At 35.0% G+C, this 24,039-nt stretch overlaps 5 protein-coding genes across 7 annotated transcripts in view; 1 reads left to right on the forward strand and 4 right to left on the reverse strand.

The window, feature by feature from the left end:
- LOC106709267 (solute carrier family 12 member 4) overlaps positions 1–24,039 on the forward strand; it is a 196,291-nt gene that overhangs the window by 112,065 nt on the left and 60,187 nt on the right. The window lies entirely within an intron of this gene.
- On the reverse strand, positions 295–2,172 carry LOC106709268 (trypsin CFT-1). The gene is made up of 4 exons (XM_014501036.2): positions 2,071–2,172; positions 1,629–1,794; positions 1,250–1,502; positions 295–621 (listed from the first exon to the last, which is right to left on the reverse strand). The coding sequence occupies exons 1-4, from the start codon at positions 2,159–2,161 to the stop codon at positions 325–327; spliced, it is 807 nt and encodes a 268-aa protein (XP_014356522.2). The 5' UTR covers positions 2,162–2,172; the 3' UTR covers positions 295–324.
- LOC106709269 (trypsin CFT-1) lies at positions 4,698–6,694 on the reverse strand. The gene is made up of 4 exons (XM_014501037.2): positions 6,593–6,694; positions 6,169–6,334; positions 5,791–6,043; positions 4,698–4,994 (listed from the first exon to the last, which is right to left on the reverse strand). The coding sequence occupies exons 1-4, from the start codon at positions 6,681–6,683 to the stop codon at positions 4,698–4,700; spliced, it is 807 nt and encodes a 268-aa protein (XP_014356523.2). The 5' UTR covers positions 6,684–6,694.
- On the reverse strand, positions 11,515–12,601 carry LOC106709271 (trypsin, alkaline C). The gene is made up of 4 exons (XM_014501040.2): positions 12,501–12,601; positions 12,223–12,391; positions 11,890–12,145; positions 11,515–11,811 (listed from the first exon to the last, which is right to left on the reverse strand). The coding sequence occupies exons 1-4, from the start codon at positions 12,547–12,549 to the stop codon at positions 11,515–11,517; spliced, it is 771 nt and encodes a 256-aa protein (XP_014356526.2). The 5' UTR covers positions 12,550–12,601.
- On the reverse strand, positions 20,328–22,516 carry LOC106709270 (trypsin CFT-1). The gene is made up of 4 exons (XM_045684176.1): positions 22,440–22,516; positions 21,783–21,951; positions 21,452–21,707; positions 20,328–20,770 (listed from the first exon to the last, which is right to left on the reverse strand). The coding sequence occupies exons 1-4, from the start codon at positions 22,486–22,488 to the stop codon at positions 20,474–20,476; spliced, it is 771 nt and encodes a 256-aa protein (XP_045540132.1). The 5' UTR covers positions 22,489–22,516; the 3' UTR covers positions 20,328–20,473.

Raw genomic sequence — 24,039 nt, forward strand, 5'->3', positions numbered from 1 at the left:
AATAGGACATGACGTGGATGAGATCGGCACATGACCAGAACTATCGTTGTGAAAGAGAAATGGTCTATGACCACAAATAGATAGATAAATACTGACTTGATGATGATACAATTATTTAGATGCGGACACTGATACCCAGTTAATCGCTAAGAATATAAGTACTACTCGCTTTATTTGATTCAGCGTCTACCATGCTACTTATCAACAACAACTGTTCTGCTGTCTGTCTTTAAAGTTCCGAAGAAAATAGATTTCCCATAAATATAATAACAAAACTACTAATTTAGTAAATAATCTTTACTTTTTTAATTTACAATCTCGATATTACGCGTTAGCTTGAATCCAAGGCGTGTAGCTGGAAATGCGAGTGCTGATTCCGGGGTAGTGGTTGAGGGTACATTGCTCACCCCATGAGGTGACGCCGACTATGACATTGTTGTGGACCACAGGACCGCCAGCTCTCCCCTGACACTCCTTGCCTCGGTACGTGTCAAGCCAGCCAGAGCACATCATGTTGTTATCGGGATACATCGCAAGTATGACGTAAGTACTTCTGCACGTGTTCATGTTGATGTTATTTACTTGAATGTGTCTTATCCTCTCAGAAGCTGTTGCGTTAGCCTGAAAGATATAAGAACTCACATATTTTATCATCCATTTCTGATATAAATTGAGAGTTTGCGAAAGCAAGAAATGTGTATTTGAATACTATGTTTTTAAACTTATACAAAATTATGTGCGATTTTTGCATTATTTCCTTCATTTTAGGATTCAGGGAAGGAGAGTGTTTTGGGCTAGTGCACAGTTGCTTAGTCGACGCATTAAAATCATTGCTATCTTTGGAAAATGCATGGTAAAATTTTTAATAGCCCTAAAGCACTGTAAGAATAACTATATGTTAAGACAAAAACTAGACTAATAGCAGTCAATACAGAAGACAGAGGTGAAATGGAAGCAATTCCGCGTTTCACGAGTGTAGTGACGGAGACCTATTTTTAGTCGTCTTCTCCTTCCTACCCTTTTCTTAAAGGGAAAAGATGAGTAAGGAAGTGGATGTCATGGAGGAGGGGACCCTTAGGACAAGGAAATATTTTCCTTCTGTGCGTCTTCTCCTGTGTCGAATAAAGCTAGGCAACGCATCTGTAATTGCAATTCTATGGGCAGCGATCGCATCGCTATTTTGGCGGATGCAGGTTGCTCCTTGCTCATTTGCCACATAATCGTATTAAAAATAACCGAAAGGACTTACCGAGCTCTTACCCCATCCCACAACTAGCAGTGGATGGTTGTCTTGAACGATATAATTGGGTCCTGCGATGCTGGCGGGGCGAACGGAGTTGCTGGTCAACGTCGAGACGGAGTGTAATAGAGCTATGTCATTGGTGAATTGGTAAAAGTTGAAATCTGGATGGCTAACGATACGGGACGTGATGTGGACGATACCACCACTGTTAGCGTAGTTAGAACCTACACGTATACGCCAGGAATGAGCCTCATCTTCACTGAAAAATAAGAAGTTTTGCTGCTGAATTATAATTTGGCAATTATTTACCTCAGCATTTCAACTCCGTTTAGCACAATTAATACAGAGGATCAGATTAAATATATAGAAAACCAGAAATTCTTACTAGAAACATTGTGCAATGGACAACACAGCTCTGCTGTTAAGAACAGTTCCAACACAAGTTTGAGTGTAGAATGCCAAGTCCGCGGTGTACAAGAGCGCTGCTGTGTATGGATGATTTTCAATTGAAGTTTCTACTCCTCCTACGATTACTTTAAAGTCCTTTTGGCCTGCAAAGTATAAGGGATTAAAACATCTATTATGTATTCAAATATTTATTATTAAGTTTAAACGTATTTCTCAAAAGTTATTAGCCATTATTTGTCATATTGGAAAGAATTTACATAATTCTTCGTCTCAGACAGTAATGTAAATTATTTAATTTTCTTGTAATTTTTAAGTTATCTGTGTTTTCTGATAAAGAGACTGAGAAACCTTCTTTCGATTTGTTTTTTTTTTTGCATATATAAGTAAGTAAAGTAATTAGAAAACGTAATATTTCATACCTGTAACGGCCGCAATGCCAACGGCAAGAACAGTAACTAGAGACAATGTCCACATTTCTAACAGATACTGATGTAAAACATACGGCAGCATAACTTTTATAAATACCGGTAATCCTCTTCGCTGCTTATTAAGATAAGCCGACGTCACAGATAATATTTGATAGGTGCCTTACAGTAGAATCTATAGTTATAAATATCAATTATTCGGTAGCGATAAATTGATTACATATTATTTAATACAGGTTGGAAGTTACAATAAGTGTCACGCATTAGGCTTGTTTAATATTTCGGATATACCTAATTATTTTTAGTCGACTTCAAAAAGAAGGAGGTTATTAATTCGAATGTAATTTTTTATGTGTGTAATCGCAGAGCTCCACCCCTGGTGCTCCGATTTTGATAAAAATTATTTTAATCGAAAGGTAGTTCTTGCAGATGGGTCCCATTTTTTTTATTATTTTTTAAAATAACTAGAAGACTGAGGACAGGGCGAGGTGGAGGAAACTGATTGGGAAAGCCGACCCCACCACCATGTGGGATACGAGTTAGGCAGAGAGAGAGAGAAGACTAGAAGATTTTGAGTTGAGCTTCAAAAGGACGGGGGAAGGGTCGCACAAAAAGAGAATTTTTAACCTTCCTATGCATCTCCTCCTCCATCAAATCCACACCCTCTTCCCATCATTTCCTGATAAGAAAAGGGTGGGAAGGAAAATAGGAATAAAATTAGGCCTCCGGCACCACACTCATCAGACGAAACGCGGAATTACTTCCACTTCACGCCTGTCTTCTGTGTGGTCGTGGTATACCTTACTTAGTACTTTTTGCTTTCATTGCTTACGTAGGATAAACTACAGGACGTACATAAAAATGATGTATCGAAGAATTCTATCTTTTTAATTGAGTTAAAGAAAAGTTCGCGATAGCATATATCTTTTATAGTTTTCTCACATTAACCATGCCCCATTTCCGAAGATATTATTCGAGGTTAGTATTAACCATTATGTAAATAAATATTTGAATTATCAAGAGAATTTAATGTAGATTATATTTGCCCTTGAAACTATATCATTCTGTCTAATAGTTTAGGAGATATCGAAGGAATATAATAATGATGTATGGAGTAACTATAGATCCTTAAATTTGCTAAATAAAAGTCTTTGGAGTCATAAATTTGATGTTTCACAATAACCATGTTATTCGTAAATCTATTTGAATCCTCAATTTACTTTTTACAATTACTTTACAATTTACTCCGTATAGCGCCTGTTACTTTTTAATGCATTTTGTTTGAGATTGTTTTTTGTTTTATGAAGTCGGCTCTTTTTTGTTTGTTTCTTCTAATTTTAAAGAAAATGTGAAGATTACACAAAATAGAACAAATCTGATAAAACAATTCATCTTTTCCTAAATAATAAGCATATCGGAAAACATTCCTGCATCCAGAGTGAAAAAAACACTTTTGACTAGAGTTGCCGATTGTTTTAATGCTGATCATAGATACACGCTTATGAAGCTGGAGCTGGTACATTCAGCGATGTCATATTAAATTTAAATAATAAGGCAAAAACTCTAATCAAAAGATAGCTCCTTTTTTTAAACAGTGATCATACAAACATTTTGGCAGTGAAGGATGATTAGGTTAGTGCTATGAACGACGCACCTGTGCAGTCAATCAGACTAATTGTTTTTTGTTTGTATAAATAAATGTAAGTTACATAAGTTTATTAATTACTAGAAACAATAACCAGCACTCAAAATAAATCTAATATTCAAAATGCAAAGTTGTATGAAAGATATACTACCAGAAAAATACAGCAAAGAATTGACAAATAACAATTATTTTTACGTTTGTTGCTTACTTACAAGTAAACTGAAAAACTTCCCTTCAGTGCTGCGATTATCTATAGCGAACAATGAAAAATTTTCTGCTAACGCTACCATAAGTGTCGAGATATAAAGCGTTACTAAACTAGCCACTAAGACTTTTGCCTTTTTAGTTAATGGAAAAAATTATAGGAAAAGGAGTGAATCGGGCGCGAAGTTGACGAATTAACAAGAAAATGTATTCGCGAGTAGTGTTCGAGCAATTTTAGCTGCCGTACCTGCTGTTTTCAATTTATACAATGAGAATAATTCGTAGAAAAAAAAATATTTAACAGTAAAAGCGGTACAGTTATATGGTAGACGTTAACTTTTTCGAATGAGGGAATTGAAATGAGAGAAATTATCTAGTCTGCGCGTACTCTTACTCAGATGTGGATGTCTCAGAACTTTGAAAGAATATTTGCAATATGACTTTTAAGAAGTACGTGTAAGATAAGGTACTTTAATTTAGGTAAATTTAGGGGATAAATGCTTAGAGTAAGATGCAATAAGAATTATTGTCTTAATTAATTTTTAATTTGACCATATGATGTCGTACCATTACCGTATTTTATCTAACTTATTATAAAGACCACCATCCACATGGGTATCTGTTATAGTGCGAGTATAGGCCAGGACATGGGTGAGATCAGCACATGACCCGAAGGTTATGAATGAGAAGTGGTCTATGTCCAGCAGTGGATAAATAAAGGCTCACGTAATGACGACACTATTTTTAATTTTATTCATTTATAATATTGATATTACGCGTTAGCTTGAATCCAAGAAGTGTAATTAGAGATGCGAGTGCTGATCCCGGGGTAGTGGTTGAGGACGCATTGCCGGCCCCATGATGTGACGCCGACGATGACGTTGTTGTGTAGCACGGGGCCGCCCGCTTCGCCCTGGCACTCCTTGCCTCGGTACGTGTCGAGCCAACCGGAGCACATCATGTCCGTTGTGGGGTACATTGCAAGTATGACGTAAATGCTTCTGCACGTGTTCATGTTGATGTAATTTACTTGAATCTGTCTCATCCTCTCAGAAGCTGTTGCGTTAGCCTGACAAATATAAAAACTGGCATATTTAAATCCATCTAAGATTTGGAAGAAGGAAGAAATCTTTAGTATTTTTTTTTATTTTCTCGAACGTATTTTGTCTGACGTAAAACATAAACTCTCGCATTTTAACTAAATACTATTTTATTACATACTTTCTAAATCCATAAGTACCATAAGGTAGTTAAACTTTGCCACGCTTAAAGAAATAACTACTATTGGAATCTAAGTTCACAGTGGCAGGCGCCAGCAACAACTGTAGCTGTGGAATGGCCCAGCTCAACCGGAAAAATTCGACCTCCACACACAAGACAGGCATGATGTGGAAGCTATTCCGCGTTACCTCTGATGAGTATTCGTGCCGGAGATATAACTTTTGTCCCCTTTCCCTTCCTACCCTTTTATTATTAGTTAAAGGATTAAGCGGAGGAGAGGACACATAGACATAGGAAATATCCTTTTTCTATGCATCCCTCCTCCGTCGATTAAAAGTAGGCAACGCAACTGCAATTGCAAATGTCTGTGGACAGCGGTCATTCGACGAATTAAGCTGGCTCTTACTCAATTGCCACCTTATGATATAAAAAAACGTAAATGTGAAAAATCTCGGAGGAGATTTTTAACCGTGTAATGGCATTGAATGTTTCCTCAAAACTTATTTGAAAATAAAACCCCATGAAATTTAATAACACAACTGAAGTTAAAACGTATTTTGTGAACAGAGCAAGACTAAGGAAGAATAGCACAATTAAAAACTCTTTATATTAAACCTAAACTAGAAGTAATTTATGTAACTTACTGAGCTTTTGCCCCATCCCACAGCCAAAAGTGGTTGTGTGTCTGGGACGATGTAATTGGGTCCTGCGATGCTGGCGGGGCGAACGTTATTGCTGGTCAACACCGAGACGGAGTGCAATACAGCTATGTCATTTTCGTAATAGAAAGTGTGGAAGTCGGGATGGTTAATGATACGGGAAATGATGTGAACGATGCCACCACTGTTGGCGTAGTTAGAACCAACGCGTATTCGCCATAAATAAGTTTCATCTCCACTGAAAAATAAGAAGTTTTGCTGATGAAGAAGAAGATTGTAATTGTATACCTCAGCATTTTAAAAGTGTTAAGCGCCTTTAATACAAAGGATCCGATTTATAGATATTGAAAATGAAATTCTTACTAGAAACAATGTGCAGTGGACAACACAGCCCTGCTGTTAAGAACAGCGCCAACACAAGTTTGAGTGTAGAATGCCAAGTCCGCGGTGTACAAAAGCGCTGCTGTGTACGGGTGATTTTCAATTGAAGTTTCTACTCCTCCTACGATTACATTAAAGTCCTTTTGGCCTGCGAAGTATAAGGGATTAAAACGTCTATTATGTATTAAAATATTTATTATTTAGTTTATGCGTATTTCTCAAAATTTAAAAACCATTATTTGTCATATTGGAAAGAATTTACGTAATTCTCCGTCTCAGACATTAATATCAATTTATTTAATTTTCTGTTAGTTTTCAAGGGTTTTCTGATAAACAGTATCTAGGATAAATAATATTTTTGCATATGTAAGTAGGTAATGTAATTATAAAACGTAATATTTCATACCTGTAACGGCCGCAATGCCAACGGCAAGAACAGTAACTAGAGACAATGTCCACATTTCTAACAGATACTGATGTAAAACATACGGCAGCATAACTTTTATAAATACCCGTAATCCTCTTCAATGCTTATTAAGATAAATAATACTTGATAGGTGTTTTACAGTATAATCTATAGTTATAAATATCCATTATTCACTAACGATAAATTGATTACATATTATTAAATATAGACTGGAAGCTATCATGAAAGTGTCACGCCATAGGATTGTTTAGTATTTCGGATATACTGAATTATTTTGTTTTTTCTTATAATTTTAAATAAAATGTGAGGATTACACAAAACAGAACCTTTCCTAAATATAAAGCATATCGGAAACCATTCTTGATTTCAGTGTAAAAAAAAAACACTTTTGACTAGAGTTGTCGATTGTTTTAATTAAAATCATGGATACACGCTCATGAAGCTGGAGCTGGTAATTTCAGCGATGTCATTAAATTAAATTTAATTGCCTTATTATTTAAATTTATTAAATTTATATAATAAGGCAAAAAGTCTAATCACAAGATTACTCCATATTTTTAAACAGTGTTGATAAAAGTCACTTCACGTTCACATGAGAACAATATCGCAGTCGCAGTTTAGTTATTAATTTTATTTTTTACAACAATTTAAATTGATTAAATTGATATAAATTGATTAAATGAACTTAAATTTTTAATGGATGAAGGTAGCGAATTATAACTTATACGAGTCCTCCTTCGTATGTTGTATATTTATTTTATTTTTTTGTTAATACAAGGCAAGCGGATCCAAGTGGTGTAGTGCTCGCCACATCCTTGTCCTCCAGAACATACACCAACGAAAATATTGTTGTGGAGGAGACGGCTACCCGAATCTCCCACACACACACACGCAGATGCCGAGCCAGGCGGAGCACAACATGTAATCCTCGATGTACACGTTCACGTCTGCATAAAGTTCTGTGCATTTGTTTTGATTTATAGTCCAAATCTGCACGTGACGCAGTGTCTCTGATGATGGTCCTCTTTGCTGTTTAAAAATAGTGATACCAATAGTAAATTTTTAAGTACACTTCACAGAAAGTTGTTAAACTTACAAATATTTAATAGTAATAGCAATAAGTGAAAACGACTTATTGCTATTACTTTTATAATTGTAGTACCAGACTAATTTTAATACGAAGAAACATAACCATTAAAACACAAAATCACATAAATTCTACCCCATCCGATAGCTCAAACAACTTCGTAGTCTCCAAGTTTGTAGTTAATACTGGCAGGGCGTCCATTATCATTGAACCCGAAGCCTGAAGAGACTTACAAAATAGAAATATCGTGACGCCTATCTTTATGGTCGGGGTGAAGGATAATTCAGTTAGCGCTATGAACGACGCCTCCGCTATTGGTGTAGCCAACATGGCTACGCCACATAAGCTCTGAATTTAAGTAGCTACCAAAAGTTAGCAAGTAATTATTGCAAGTACACATTTAAATAATGATTTATCAAAGAATCTTCTGTTCATTGCATTGTACTCAGGTAGCCTAAAAGGCCTGTGGTGCACATGTTTGATAACATGTGCACCATGTCAATCAGTAATTGTTTTTGTTTAGATAAATAGTAGTCACATAAGTTTATTACTTACTAGAAACAATGACATGGTTATTCAAAATGGTTCGCAAAATTGTATAGAAGCTGTATTGTCAAAAGAATACAACAAAGAAGCACAAAACGGGTACTCTGATAATTGTTATCGATCCACCAACAATCCTTTGCGGATTCCTAAGGCTACCTACAAACAAATAACAATAATTTATATGTTTTATTCATAATTTTTAGTGCTACGATTATTATTTATCGTGAACAACGACAACTTTTCTGTTATAGCTACAATCACAGTGTCGTGAAGGGGAAGTTCTTGCTCAGTTAGCACTAATTTCCAAGTATGCATGAGTTGCCACTCTTTTGGAATGAGTTTCGTCTGCTAACTTAAAATATACATCTTTTTTTAATTATCGCGCGGTAACGACCACCATTAAAGAAATTGGTAGCTGTCATAGTGTCATTATAAATACTGTACAGATTGAAAATCTTCAGTTAATAATTTTTAAATTATTAACGATTTAAAAAATATGATTGATTTTGTACTATAAGGATGCAATTTCATTAGTCGATGCCTCGGTCGTTATACAGTATTTGAGTTGCGAGAGATTTCTTGTTCACGCATGCCGTAGTGCTCGCATGCCGTAACCGTTTTCATTAATCGTTAGCGTCCGCATGCGTTGGGCGATAGTTGTTATTTAGCCTTACCGCGCATTGTATTCGTTAACTGAGTCCCCGCACGACGCTTGCTTTACATCGACCGATCATTTTCTTTCGTCGCTAGCCCGTATGCGGGGACTACCCCGCAATCAAATTGCACTCTAAAGTGTTTTAACCATTTAAATAACGAAGTATTCTAAAACAAAAATACACTTGAAGTAAGTCTACTGATATATTGAAAACTTTAGACATGGGGTTATCATTCTGTCGAATAAATATATTTGCAAAGGGAATTACTTTTTTTTACCTGCCACTACAGCTAGGCCCAAAACAAAAAAGTCTTATTACGCATTGTGAAACTCTTCGTAGCAAATAATAGTATTTCATATTTATGCAGAAGTTGCTGGCGATATGATTTTAATCAGATATTTACTTGAACTATATGATAATGAAAAAAAGGATTAGATAACATTCGATCTTACAATGAAATGTTTTTCTAAAAGTTATTCACCGTGACGGTAGGTACTTATTACACTTTGGAATAGATATTTATGCATACATATATATTTTTTTAAAGCACCTTTGCATTTATAATAAGGGAATTTTGAAATAAATCTGCTAAGAATTTTGTGGTATACCGTTGTACACTACATTTTCCGATACCGTGTAATAATGTTTTTTAATGAAGCGCCTGTTAAAAAACATAAACGTTTTCTTACAGGCGCTTCAGACGCTCTTCATATGAGAAAAAATATTTGTGACACAAAACTATTTTTAATGTAAGAAAAAAATATAATTAAAAAATAACGTTACATTAAAGTTGAGTGGTCGTAGCTTTTAAAATTTTTTGAAGATATCCTCTACTTTTAAGTGATAGACAAAATTTCAAACTCAAGTTAATATAAATATTTTTGTTCCTACCAAAATAACTACCTATCACTATATATTATATAAGATAAGAGATATAATAAGATTTACGAATAATAAGATGGTACACACAAGCACACCAATTTAATCTATCTAAATAGATACAGTAATAAAAGTAATTTAAAACAAAGCTTATTAAAATTTTGATATATAGTCAGGTCTATAGTTATATCAAAAGTCTTTGTCAAATTAAATAACGAAAACAGCCGATATCGGAACGTTTGCGCGTGGCGTAGTTATCTTTAAACTTTTATCACTTTTAAATCTATATATATAAAAGAAAGTCGTGTTAGTTACACCATTTATAACTCAAGAACGGCAGAATCGATTTGACTGAAAATTGGTGGGCAGGTAGCTTAGAACCAGGAAAAGGACATAGGATAATTTTTACCCCGTTTTCTTTCTTTTTTTTTTTTATTCCACGCGGACGGAGTCGCGGGTAAAAGCTAGTCTATATATATAAAAGAAAGTCGTGTTAGTTACACCATTTATAACTCAAGAACGGCTGAATCGATTTGACTAAAAATTGGTGGGCAGATAGCTTAGAACCAGGAATAGGACATAGGATAATTTTTACCCCGTTTTCTATTATTTTTTTTTATTTCGCGCGGACGGAGTCGCGGGTAAAAAAAGACATGATTTAGTCGTTATTGATAAGACAGGAAGCAAAATAGTTAGCGTATTTTCCGAAACTTATAATCCAGTGATATTCGAAGGAAGATAAACAGATAAATGGCTTTATTGGATCATAAGAAGTTAAACATTTCCGGCTAAAGTCTATTTATAATAAAGTACTATTGAATGCCTGTAAATATTTTTTCCCTACATTATTGATTCGTCCATTCTACACATTTTCAATTTCAGGACCTTAAAGACAATTTTTGAAAACATGTTATAGTTTTTTTTTTTTTTCAAAATGTAACTAGAGCTAAGTATTTATAAACCTTATAAATAAAAACTTTGTAATGTCCTTTAAAATATGCACATACAAGAAGAACAAAAATGTCAACCATTAAAAGTTTAGTTTTTAATACACTAAGTAGGAAGCTTCATTATATTGTAGAAATTGTAGATAATCGTAAAAAAATCGCATAGTTTTGAGGACTGAATTTTGTGCTCTGTCAGTCTAAATCATAAAGATTCTAGCATAATATACTATACTACACAGATATATTACGAAGGAATTAGATTGATTAGTAATTAGTAGTAATTTTTGTAGTTCTGGCCGAGAGAGCATATAGAATATGGAGTTTAAAGAAATGGTTTTTATCGATATATTATATAAGATATCGAAATATAAGGAATGTAAACTGCTTTTGTTATGTTTATTTGGAAATTTAATATAATTAGATCGGATCTAAGAAGTGTAGCGTGAGACACACGCATTAACACCAGGATTAGTACGAGAACATCTGTACATCTGGCTGCTGTGTCACATAACCTATAGATGTATGCTTTGTTTTAGTGAACCAATTCAAGCCCCTTACCCAAATCCAATCCATCCATCCATTAATCCAAACATTCGCATTTATCATATTAGTAACATTAAAGAATTTGTAGTTAAACGAAATAACATGTTTAAATAATTTAATTGAATCATTTTGTTTATCATAAAATATTAAGCATTGCATTGGATCCAGTAGGTGTAGGTGTAAAAGCAATAACGTATTAATTTAAAGTGTTCCTGTATATTTCAAATAAATTTATTATGAAAATTAGGCATTAGACTGGATCCAAGAGGTGTAGCGCGACACACGAGCATTAACACCAGGGAAATAGGCAAGAGCACACTCGTGCCCCCAGGAGCATACACCAACGACAACGTTGTTGTGAATGAGGGGGCCGCCGGAGTCGCCTTGGCACTGGTCGCGACCCCCGACATCGAGCCATCCGGAGCACAACATGTTGTCGGTGACAGTTGATCCCCTGGTAGCGTAACGTTGCCTGCATGTGTTCTGGTTGACGGTCCAGATTTGTACATGGCGTAGTTGTTCAGAACTTTGTCCTCTGAACTATAACAAAAAAATATTCATTTAGTTATGAGCCAATATAAAATAATAAGAAGGTAATGAAATTGAAGGCATACTTACAGCAATAGCGCCCCATCCTATAGCCCAAACCTGTTGATTATCACCAAGGTTGTAGTTAGAACCTGCAATGCTAGCAGCACGAACGTTGTTGTTGAATGCGAAGTTGGAAGAGGATCGCAGGACAGCAACATCGTTGTCCAGATTGCGAGTGTTGTAATTCGGATGTATGATGATTGTGTTAGTATTGTGGACGACACCACCGCTGTTAGCATTAGTAGATCCGACACGGATGCGCCACCGACTAGCAGAGTCGCGCCTGAAAATCAAAGAAATCAGTTTTAAAGTAACTTTCAATTAGCACCTATTGTAAACACAATTTGTACTCAAACTTACCAAACACAATGAGCAGCAGTCAAAATAGATCGGTTATTCAAGATCGTCCCGCCGCAAGCTTGCCTGTGGTTTGAACCAGTCCATGAGTACAGCAAAGCAGCACCGTATGGATACTGTGAAATAGTGGTTGTCGATCCACCAACAATCCTCTGAGGATTCCTGGGGACAGCTGTAACATAAAACTTTTTTTTTTTAATTTCTTATACCTATTGGTTTTAATTTTTCAAAAATAAACAATACATTATATTTTAAACCATAATTATAAATTAATTTCTCACCTGCCACGACGGCCAGGCCCAGAGCCAACAACAACAGGGTGATGCGCATTGTAGAGCGTTTTGAAATAAACTAACTAATGATGATCATATTTATACAGAATTCGATGTCGTTAAACTATATGATACTGAAGATACAACGTAATCGCTATAATAAATTAATAACTAATTCATCTGTGATAATTTTATATGTATAAATGTTATCATGCAATCTTACTAATATTATAGAAGGACAGTTGGATGAATGGATGGATGTTTGTTGAAAGGTATTTCCAGAACGGCTAAACGGATCAAGATGAAATTCGGCACAGTTATAGAACATAGTCTGGAAGGACACATGGCAATAGGAAGAATACATACCAAGTTCTCTTTTAATTCTGCGCGAACGGAGTAGTGGGCGACAGCTAGTATATGTAGGAAGTGTCAATGGTATTGAGGTACTTATATTGGAGCTCAATTTATTAAATAATAGAACATAATTGGTACTAAGCAATGGATTAACATTCCCAGCTTGGTTGAGTAGGGGTGCGACCTCTTGTTGTGTTTCGACAGAGACTGGACTGTTGTAGTTCGTACGGGTCGGTGAACGGATCGAAGTTTGCCTCTACGCTAGCAACCTTGCGTAACTGATCGTCTTGAAATTGTTATATATCGCGGTGTACAGACAATCAAGGAGTAGTTTCGTGGTAATGAGAGTATTCCGTTACTACTCGTATCCCCGTGTTGTTCACAGTAGACGAATACCTCCGTGCTAGACCAGCGTTAGATGACACTTCGTACCAATATGTATAAGTTCATTTATGTTTAGTTACTATCAAATAAATTTCTGCACATTACAAATCTTAGTCGTAGTCTTTCTAGTCAATTTAATTAGGAAGCTAAAAGTCGAATTTGAATTAAAAAAATTACCAGTAAAACCTAAAAATTTACAACTAGTTACTACCGTAAAAGTCTGAAAAGTTATGTTACTTTTGTTTATTTCGAGCATTTACAGCCATTCACTGGTTAAGTCATAAGATTTACTTAAAGTACACGGTAAATATCGATGAACAGTCTATTAACATTGTGTTTTAAAATAATAAAAAAGTGAATTATTTAAAAAAAATAATTATGTTCTTAAACATTATCACGGTAATTAGCTGTTTATCAATATTTATGTTCTTTAAGATTTTTATAATGAAACCCTAATCTGCTTATCTATTTATAAGCGCTTATACGTCGCTTCGATATTCTTTACAATTTCATAATAGTTATACTATGTATATGGAAAATAAATACGAAAAATTATTTATACGGTATTTATTATCATTATAATAGTGTTCTCAAAATCACGGTCATTGAAATCTTTTTCTTTTTGTCTTTTAATCGGGTTGTTTGCAAGTTCGTGCTCACTAATCTCAGAAACGGCTTCACAAAACCTAAATAAAAAGTTTTACAAACTGAATTTTAAAAGGTAAAATTGAAATTATTTCTTACATTAAAAATTCTTTTATTTTAAACAAATTAAGCATTAGACTGGATCCAGGAAGTGTAACGTGAGACACGAGCATTAACACCAGGGAAGTTAGCGAGCGCGCACTGAAATCCCCAGGAGCATACACCCACGATAACGTTATTGTGGATGAGAGGGCCGCCAGAGTCGCCTTGGCACTGGTCACGACCACCGACACCGAGCCAGCCGGAACACAACATGTTGTTGGTAATGGTTAGTCCTCGCGAAGCGTAATTGTTCCTGCATGTATTCTGGTTGATAGTCCAGATTTGCACGTGACGCAGCTGTTCAGAGGCTGGTCCTTGGAACTGTAACCAAACGAATGTGAAGATTTCTGTGTCAATTAAATAGTTTTAAGTATAGTATAGAAGTTGTAATATGTATAAAAATGGACAGAACAATATAGTAAATGAAATTCGCTCTTATTAAGCACAATCATTTCCATCAAATAAATACGGGTTTTTATTGGATTGAAGTTTTTTTTGTATCAAACGATGGCAAACGAGCAAACTGCTACCTGAATTTGCCGAAATAGCGAGGCGACCGTTGCTCATATACATCCGCTAATGCAGATGCGTTGCCTACCTTTAATCAACGAAGAAAGGGACGCACATAAAGAAGATATTTCCCCTTCCTATGTATCCCCTCTTCCGCCATATCCACCTCCCCTTGCCATACTTTTCTAATTAGAAAAGTGTGAAAAGGGAAAGTAGACTAAAATTAGGCCTCCGGCACCACACTTATCAGACGAAACGCGGAATTGCTTCCACTTCACGCCTGTCTTCTATGTGGTAGTGGTATTTCACTGGTCTACCCGGCCCATTCGTTCACCCAAAAAATATTGTTGTTGCGGGATCTACCTCTGTTAAAAATGACTGGACAGTAATAAAAATAAATAAAGTCTACTACTTGTCTGTATAAGTCTACTATAACTAATAAAAATGAGTTACTGTGATTTTCGTTTTTTACATTTGAAATTATTTCTTGATACCAAGTGGTGTTACATTTGTATATTATGTAAAACGTTAAACCCATTTAGGGTTATAATGGTACTTACAGAAGTAGCGCCCCATCCGATAGCCCACACAACTTGGTTGTCAGCTAGGTTGTAGTTGGATCCGGCAATACTTGCAGCGCGCACATTGTTGTTAAATCCCCATGTGGAAGAAGACCTCAGGAGAGCAATGTCATTGTCCTGACTGTTGGAGTTGTAGTTGGGGTGCATAATGATTCTGTTAGTGTTGTAGACGTTGCCGCCGCTGTTAGCGTTAGTGGATCCTAAACGAATGCGCCACTGGTTTGCTGAGTCGCGGCTGCGAATAAAATAAATAATTCTTATGAAAAGTATTTATTCGAGCTGCGAGTCATTCTGGAGGTATTTTACTTACAAGAAACAATGAGCAGCAGACAAAATAGATCTGTTGTTCAAGATGGTTCCACCGCAAGCTTGCCTGTGGTTTGAACCACCCCATGAGTACAGCAAAGCAGCACTATATGGGTACTGTGAAATAGTGGTTGTCGATCCACCAACAATCCTTTGAGGATTCCTGGGTACGGCTGCAATGATAAAAAATAATTCTCCATTTTTTTATCCTACTGTAAGAATAGCATCAGCCACTAAGAATGTCGTGCAATAATATTAAGAAAAATGTATTTTTTGCAGGAGCGATTTTTAAGATGTGCCTTCATCTAATTTAAATTTCGAAACGGATCAACCATTTACCTATGGTGATTCATTTTAACTATAATTTTACACAAAAATAAATGACGTAAACTCACAAATCTTAATATTGAAATAACATAATATTTTAGCTCATAATTACTGGTTATATAATCCTTATACAACAAACGTACCTGGATAAATCAAAATAATTAAAATGTAAACGTATGATTCATTTAAACAATAGTACACGACTCTATCCAATCTAACTTATTACTAAGGTCTTCATAAAATTATACGAACTACTACGAATTATACGTAAAAAATTAACAAGTAAACAAATGTGTTTTTACATTTTGTATTATAATCCTTAACTAATATCCTCACCTGCCACTACAGCCAGGCCTAAAGCCAACAACAACAGGGTGATGCGCATTGTCGTTGTTTTGCGAGTATTTACAAAACACTCAAATGATGCTCATATTTATACTCAAATCGTTGTCACCAGATACGATATAAAATAGATACATAATCGCATCTATAAATTGATATTAAAGTCATGCGTAATTATGTTACTGTCAATTTTGTATCTATGATAAACTAGCTTTTACCCGCGACTCCGTCCGCGCGGAATAAAAAATAGAAAACGGGGTAAAAATTATCCTATGTCCGTTTCCTGGTTCTAAGCTACCTGCCCACCAATTTTCAGTCAAATCGATTCAGCCGGTCTTGAGTTATAAATGGTGTAACTAACACGACTTTATTTTATATATATAGATTTACCGTGAATCACTACCGTAATATTTGTTTAAATACAAATAATACAAGTACTATTCGTTTAAATACAAATAAAAAATATATTGGGCCTAGCACAATTATTTGAAAATCGCCATCGTATCGTCATCGACAAAATTTGTATAAAAATGTGTGCAGCGCCCCCTATCGGGTGTATATAAAAAATCTCATACTAATTTAAACATAATTGACAATTTAGCCACAGGCAAAGAAAGTAAAGCAAACTTTTTCAACGTAAACAACAACTATTGTCATTAGCCGTTGTATTGACACATATTGTTGTCTCTTGTTTTTCTTCAACTCCGTCGAATCAACTTCCCATTTCCATCCTTTCCTTATAAGTAAGGGATGGGAAGGGAAAGGAGAATAAAATTAAGCCTCCAGCATGCACACTCATCAAACGAAACGCGGTATTACTTCCAGTTCAGGCCAGTCTTATGTGTGGTCGTGGTATTTCACAGTAGGATTATACCTCTAAATGCGAAAGTTTAGATGGATGGATGGATGTTTGTTTGAAGATATCTCTGGACCGGCTCAACAGATTTCGCTGAAATTTGGCACAGATGTAGAACATAGTCTGGATAAACATAAACACAAAGACTACTTATTGATTTTTTATTTTTAATTCCGCGCGGAGTCGCAGGCGACAGCTAGTGTTTTTATATTTCTGGTTGGACTATACATTTTACTTTCGATGATAGATAGATTAGATGATAGATATATGCCACCAAGGACTTTTATTTAGCAAATTTAAGGATCTATAATTACTCCATACAAAATTTTTATGTAGGTAAAGCAAAATTGTGCTTTTCATTGTAACACGACGTAGCATTTTTCGTATTCGCGTAATTATATTCTTTCGATATCTGCTAAACTATTAGACAGAATGATATAATTTCAAGGACAAATATAATCTACATTAAATTTTCTTGATAATGAACATATTTATTTACATAAGAGTTGATACTGAACTCCAAAATTGGACGACTACGGTGGGCGGGACACGTCGCACGTATGGATGATTGCAGAGTTCCTAAACGCTTGTTGGAGATTAAACCGGATGGACGTAGAGCACGTGGTAGGCCAAAGTTGAGATGGCGGGATGACGTCGAACGCGATCTTAAAAATATCGGCATTAAGAGCTGGACGCAAACAGCACAAAGTAGACCAGTGTGGAGGAATTTACTTGACCAGGACCAGGCCCACCCGCGGCTGTAGCGCCTCAGATGATAATGATGATGATACTGAACTCGAATAATAGCGTCGGAAATAAATTAAATTGATATTTCTAAAGAAAAAAATGGTTATTGTGAGAAAACTATAAAAGATAGTGTTGATTTGGTATTCTGAGAATATACCTATACATACTCCTTTGATAATTCTGACCTACTTGGCTTTTTATGTAGTATGTTTAGATTATTTTGAATTAGGAATGTCAGTATTATTTTCTTCAAAGAAGTAAGATGTCTAGTAATCTAAAATAACTGTTTAACTTTTGTATACATATTTAATAATGATCCTGTATCAACTGAATTATATGTAATATGTTTAAGTAGGAATAAATGTTTTCCGAATCAATCCTTAAGTGTCTTTTTGGTTTGAGAGTGATCCCATCAGCAACATCTATCATTTCAAGAGATAGATATATGCTATCACGAACTTTTATTTAGCACATTTAAAAAGCTACAATTCGTCCTTACATCTGTTTTATGTAGGTCCTATAGTTTAGCCTACGTAAGCGCTGTAAGCAAAATTGTCCCTAATTTTCGCAACAAATTTTGAAGCTAAATTCAAAATCTACTAGTCTTCTCGTTATTTAAAAAAAACCAAAAAAATTGGACCCATCTGCAAGCACTTCCTTTCGATTAAAATAATTTTTATCAAAATCGGAGCACCAGGAGCGGAACATCGCAGTAACACACATAAAAAAACAGTCGAATTGATAACCTCCTTGTTTTTGAAGTCGACTAAAAATAATAAAAAAATTATTTATTTTAAACAATTGAATTATTTGAATTCCTTTAAAAAATAATTTATGTTCTTAAACATTATCACGGTAATTAGCTGTTTATCGATATTTATCCTTTAAGATTTTTTTAATGAAACCCTAATCTACTTAACTATTTATAAGTGCTTCTACGTCTCTTCGATATTCTTTACAATTTCATAATACAGTTATATGCAAAGCTGGGCATTAACTCGTTAAACCGTTAATCGTTAATTAACGAAGTTAACATTTTGCTTAACGGATTAACTTTTAAGTTAGCTTCAAAAAGTATTAACGCTTTTGTTAACTTCCGTTAATTAAATCCGTTAATCGTTACATTCGAAACTTGGAGACGTGCTGTCATTTTGTTTAAATTACGCGGCACGCCACGCTCGTAAGTTCAGCTATGTTGTGCGAATGTCGGCGATTCGAATGGTGAACGAACGAGTTGGTAATTGATAAATCGAGGCCCCTATCGAATAATCCTGTAATGCACTCTTACCGGGTTCTTGCTTTTCCGTCGAATTCGGCATCTAAAGGTCCTATTACACGTTGTGATTTTTTTTATATTTTCTTTACAGATTTACGAATTACGAAGATAAAAAGTCATTATTGAAACAGATTTTTTTTTTATTTCCGGTATTATCATTTTTCCTTCATAGCACAGAATACGCCCGGAATACATCAATGAAAATTAAATACAATGTAGCTATAAAAACAAGCTTTGTTTTGGTATCTAAAAGATTCTTGTACAATAATTATTAAGTTATTATAGAAATACGGTTTTTTGCTTCTCCTGAAAAATTTGATTTTTCCTATTACGGGGTTATTCGGTTGGGGCGTCGTTATGTGAAATTCCCTTGCAAGTGTGATGTATCAGAGCATCCGGGAAAGAAGTGACCAACAGGACAAAATCAAAAGAATATTCGAAATAGTATATTTCATTACGAGTGCGGAAAGCCTGTGATTGAAAAGAGTTTCGACAAATGTCTACCCGACCCGAGGCGCAGGCGAAGGTGAGGGTTGACAGTCGGATCAAGTTGCAATGACAGTTCCGCACGTGTACTGAACAGCTATTTTTAATACAGTTGCGAAAAAATTAAGCAATTTAATAGAATAATAAAAACACAATAAACTCAACTAACAATTATTTTTTTTGAAAATGGCGCCAACCGTAAAAGAACATAAGCAAAGATTTTTTTTTGTTTTCTTCACCCTTTCTGGGTAGGCAAAGGAAACTATGGCCATACAACCAAGTCTTCAGTAGATTTTTTTATTGATATGAAATGAAAATGAAATTTAATGAGATGAAATTAAATTAAACCTAACCTAACTCATTGAATCAAATCATTAAATCTGATATTGAAACAAATTAGTAGCTTCTTTGTAGAAATATTTGCATGAATCATAAAATCTTCTATGATATTTTAAAAACATCGTGGTTTTTTTTCTTTTTAATAGACATTATTTTGACAGACCGCACCAGTTCTGAAAAGGTAAAGAAAAAATATACTATTCATACTTTTGTCTAACTTGAGATACAAATACCACTAACGGACTATAGGTTCAATTGCAATCAAAACTATCAAGTGTGAAAAGATCGAATTAATGTCTTATAGAATGTATAGTGAAATTACTATTTTAAACAAGTGTCGCCACAATAAGTGTGAAATTAGTATGTTTAATTTTGGTATGGATAACTGATAACGATTAACTTTAACTTGCGTTAAATTTTCGAGAATTCAACGCTTTAACGATTAACGAAGTTAACTTTTCGATTAACTGTGCCCACCTATGGTTATATGTATATGGAAAATAAATGAGAAAAATTATTTATGCGGCATTTATTATCATTATAATAAAATGTTCTCGAAATCACAGTTATTGGAATCTTTTTCTTTTTATCGGTTTGTTTGCAAGTTCGTGCACACTAATCTCAGAAACGGCTTCACAAAACCTAAATAAAAAGTTGTACAAACTGAATTTTAAAAGGTCAAATTGAAATTATTTCTTACATTAAAAATTCTTTTATTTTAAACAAATTAAGCATTAGACTGGATCCAGGAAGTGTAACGTGAGACACGAGCATTAACACCAGGGAAGTCAGCAAGCGCGCACTGAATTCCCCAGGAGCATACACCCACGATAACATTATTGTGGATGAGAGGGCCGCCAGAGTCTCCTTGGCACTGGTCACGACCACCGACACCGAGCCAGCCGGAGCACAACATGTTGTTGGTAATGGTTAATCCTCGCGAAGCGTAATTGTTCCTGCATGTATTCTGGTTGATAGTCCAGATTTGCACGTGACGCAGCTGTTCAGAGGCTGGTCCTTGGAACTGTAACCAAAAGAATGTGAGGATCAATTAAATAATTTTAAGTTGTAATATGTATAAAAATGGACAGAACAATATAGTAAATGGAATTCGCTCCTAATAAGCACAATCATTTCCATCAACTAAACACAGCTTTTTATAGGATTGAATTTTTTTTTGTATCAAAAGGTGGCAAACGAGCAAACTGCTACCTGAATTCGCCGAACTAGCGAGGCTACCGTTCCTCGTAGAAATGCGCAAGTTCAGATACGTCGCCTACCCATATTAATCAACGAAGAAAGTGACGTACATAAAGAGGATAATTCCCCTTCCTATACGTCTCGTCTTCCGCCAAGTCCACTTGTGTGACTAAAGACTAAAGTGGACTAAAATTAGGCCTCCGGCACCACACTTATCAGACGAAACGCGCAATTGCTTCCACTTCACGCCTGTCTTCTGTCTGTTCGTGGTATTTCACCGGCCAAACCATTTTTTCACCCAAAAAATTTTATTGTTGCGGAATCTACCTCTGTTAAAAAATGACTGAACACTAATAAAAATAAATAAATTCTACTATAACTAATAAAAATAAGGTAACTGTGATTTTCGTTTTTTTAAGTTTGAAATTATTTCTTGATAACAAGTGTTGTTACATTTGTATATTATGTAAAATGTAAAAGTTAAATGGGTTATAGTGGTACTTACAGAAGTGGCGCCCCATCCGATAGCCCACACAACTTGGTTGTCAGCTAGGTTGTAGTTAGATCCGGCAATACTTGCAGCGCGCACATTGTTGTTAAATCCCCATGTGGAAGAAGATCTCAGGATAGCAATGTCATTGTCCTGACTGTTGGAGTTGTAGTTGGGGTGCATAATGATTCTGTTAGTATTGTAGACGTTGCCGCCGCTGTTAGCGTTAGTGGATCCTAAACGAATGCGCCACTGGTTTGCTGAGTCGCGGCTGCGAATAAAATAAATAATTCTTATGAAAAGTATTTATACGAGCTGCGAGTCATTCTGGAGGTATTTTACTTACAAGAAACAATGAGCAGCAGACAAAATAGATCTGTTGTTCAAGATGGTTCCACCGCAAGCTTGCCTGTGGTTTGAACCACCCCATGAGTACAGCAAAGCAGCACCGTAGGGATACTGGGAAATAGTGGTTGTCGATCCACCAACAATCCTTTGAGGATTCCTGGGTACGGCTGCAATGATAAAAAATTATTCTCCATTTTTTATCCTACTGTAAGAATAGCATCAGCCACTAAGAATGTCGTGCAATAATATTAAGAAAAATGTATTTTTTGCAGGAGCGATAAAAGATGTGCCTTCATCTAATTTAAATTTCGAAAAGGATCAACCATTTCCCTATCGTGATTCATTTTAACTATAATTTTACACAAAAATAAATGACGTAAACTCACAAATCTTAATATTGAATTAAAATAATATTTTAGCTCATAATTACTGGTTATATAATCCTTATACAACAAACGTACCTGGATGAATCAAAATAATTAAAATGTAAACGTATGATTCATTTAAACAATAGTACACGTCTCTATCCAATCTAACTCTATTACTAAGGTCTTCATAAAATTATACGAACTACCACGAATTATACGTAAAAAATTAACAAGTAAACAAATGTGTTTTTACATTTTGTATTATAATCCTTAACTAATATCCTCACCTGCCACTACAGCCAGGCCTAAAGCCAACAACAACAGGGTGATGCGCATTGTCGTTGTTTTGCGAGTATTTACAAAACACTCAAATGATGCTCATATTTATACTCAAATCGTTGTCACCAGATACGATATAAAATAGATACATAATCGCATCTATAAACTGATATTAAAGTCATGCAGTCAAATTATGTTACTGTCAATTTTGTATCTATGATAAATTTACCGTGAATCACTACCATAATATTTGGTTAAATACAAATAATACAAGTACTATTTGTTTAAACAGAAATAAAAAATACAGTGGGCCTAGCACAATTATTTGAAAATCGCCATCGTATCGTCATCGACAAAATTTGTATTAAAGTGTTTGCAGCGCCCCCTATCGGGTGTAAAGTATTTAAAAAATCTCATACTAATTTAAACATAATTGACAATTTAGCCACAGGCAAAGAAAGTAAAGCAAACTTTTTACAAACACAAGTACAACTTTTTACAAAAGCAACGTGTATAACGCGTATTGAAGTTCATAGAACCTCCTTGGTAGCACGGCAGAGGATGTAAGCTGCTTAGGAGGTCGTACTGGCCGGTAACACGAAGCCGTACGTAATGGAAGTAGAAATAAAACAGTTGAATAATGAAGTTGTGAAAATGTTGTAAAAGAAAGAAATAGTTTTGTTTTATATTTTAAGTATTCCATAGATTGTTATACACAACGTAAACAACAACTATTGTCATTAGCCGTTGTATTGACACATATTGTTGTCTCTTGTTTTTTTTTCAACTCCGTCGAATCAACTTCCCATTTCCATCCTTTCCTTATAAGTAAGGGATGGGAAGGGAAAGGAGAATAAAATTAAGCCTCCAGCATGCACACTCATCAAACGAAACGCGGTATTTATTACTTCCAGTTCAGGCCTGTCTTCTGTGTGGTCGTGGTATTTTACAGGAGGATTATACCTCTAAATGCGAAAGTTTAGATGGATGGATGGATGGATGGATGTTTGTTTGAAGGTATCTCTGGACCGGCTCAACAGATTTCGCTGAAATTTGGCACAGATGTAGAACATAGTCTAGATAAACACAAAGACTACTTATTGATTTTTTATTTTTAATTCCGCGCGGAGTCGCAAGCGACAGCTAGTGTTTTTATATTTCTGGTTGGACTATACATTTTAGTTTCATTCAATAATTGACGTTGGTGACGTTTTAATTCATAATCTACAGACATAATAAAATAATCTTTTATCATATTTCTTATATTTCTTTCTTAATTAATAAATCGGCAGTTACTCGTGATAATACATTGATACTTTCATTGAGATTGGAATAATTTATTTAATAATTATCTAATCAGAACTCACTGAAAATCGTAGCCTGGGAGAAAACGTTACTTACTTTATTTTATGCACATACTAGCTGTCGCCCGCAACTCCGCCCGCGCGGCATCAAAGAAAGCTTAATTAATAGTTTATGTGTTCTTCCAGGCTATGTTCTATATCTATGCCAAATATCAACGAGATCCATGCAGCCGTTCTGGAGATACCTTTTAACAAACATCTATCCATCCATCCATCCAAACATTCACTTTTATAATATTAGTAA

Source organism: Papilio machaon, chromosome 2 (assembly GCF_912999745.1).
Source record: "Papilio machaon chromosome 2, ilPapMach1.1, whole genome shotgun sequence".
Classification (NCBI taxonomy): domain Eukaryota; kingdom Metazoa; phylum Arthropoda; class Insecta; order Lepidoptera; family Papilionidae; genus Papilio; species Papilio machaon.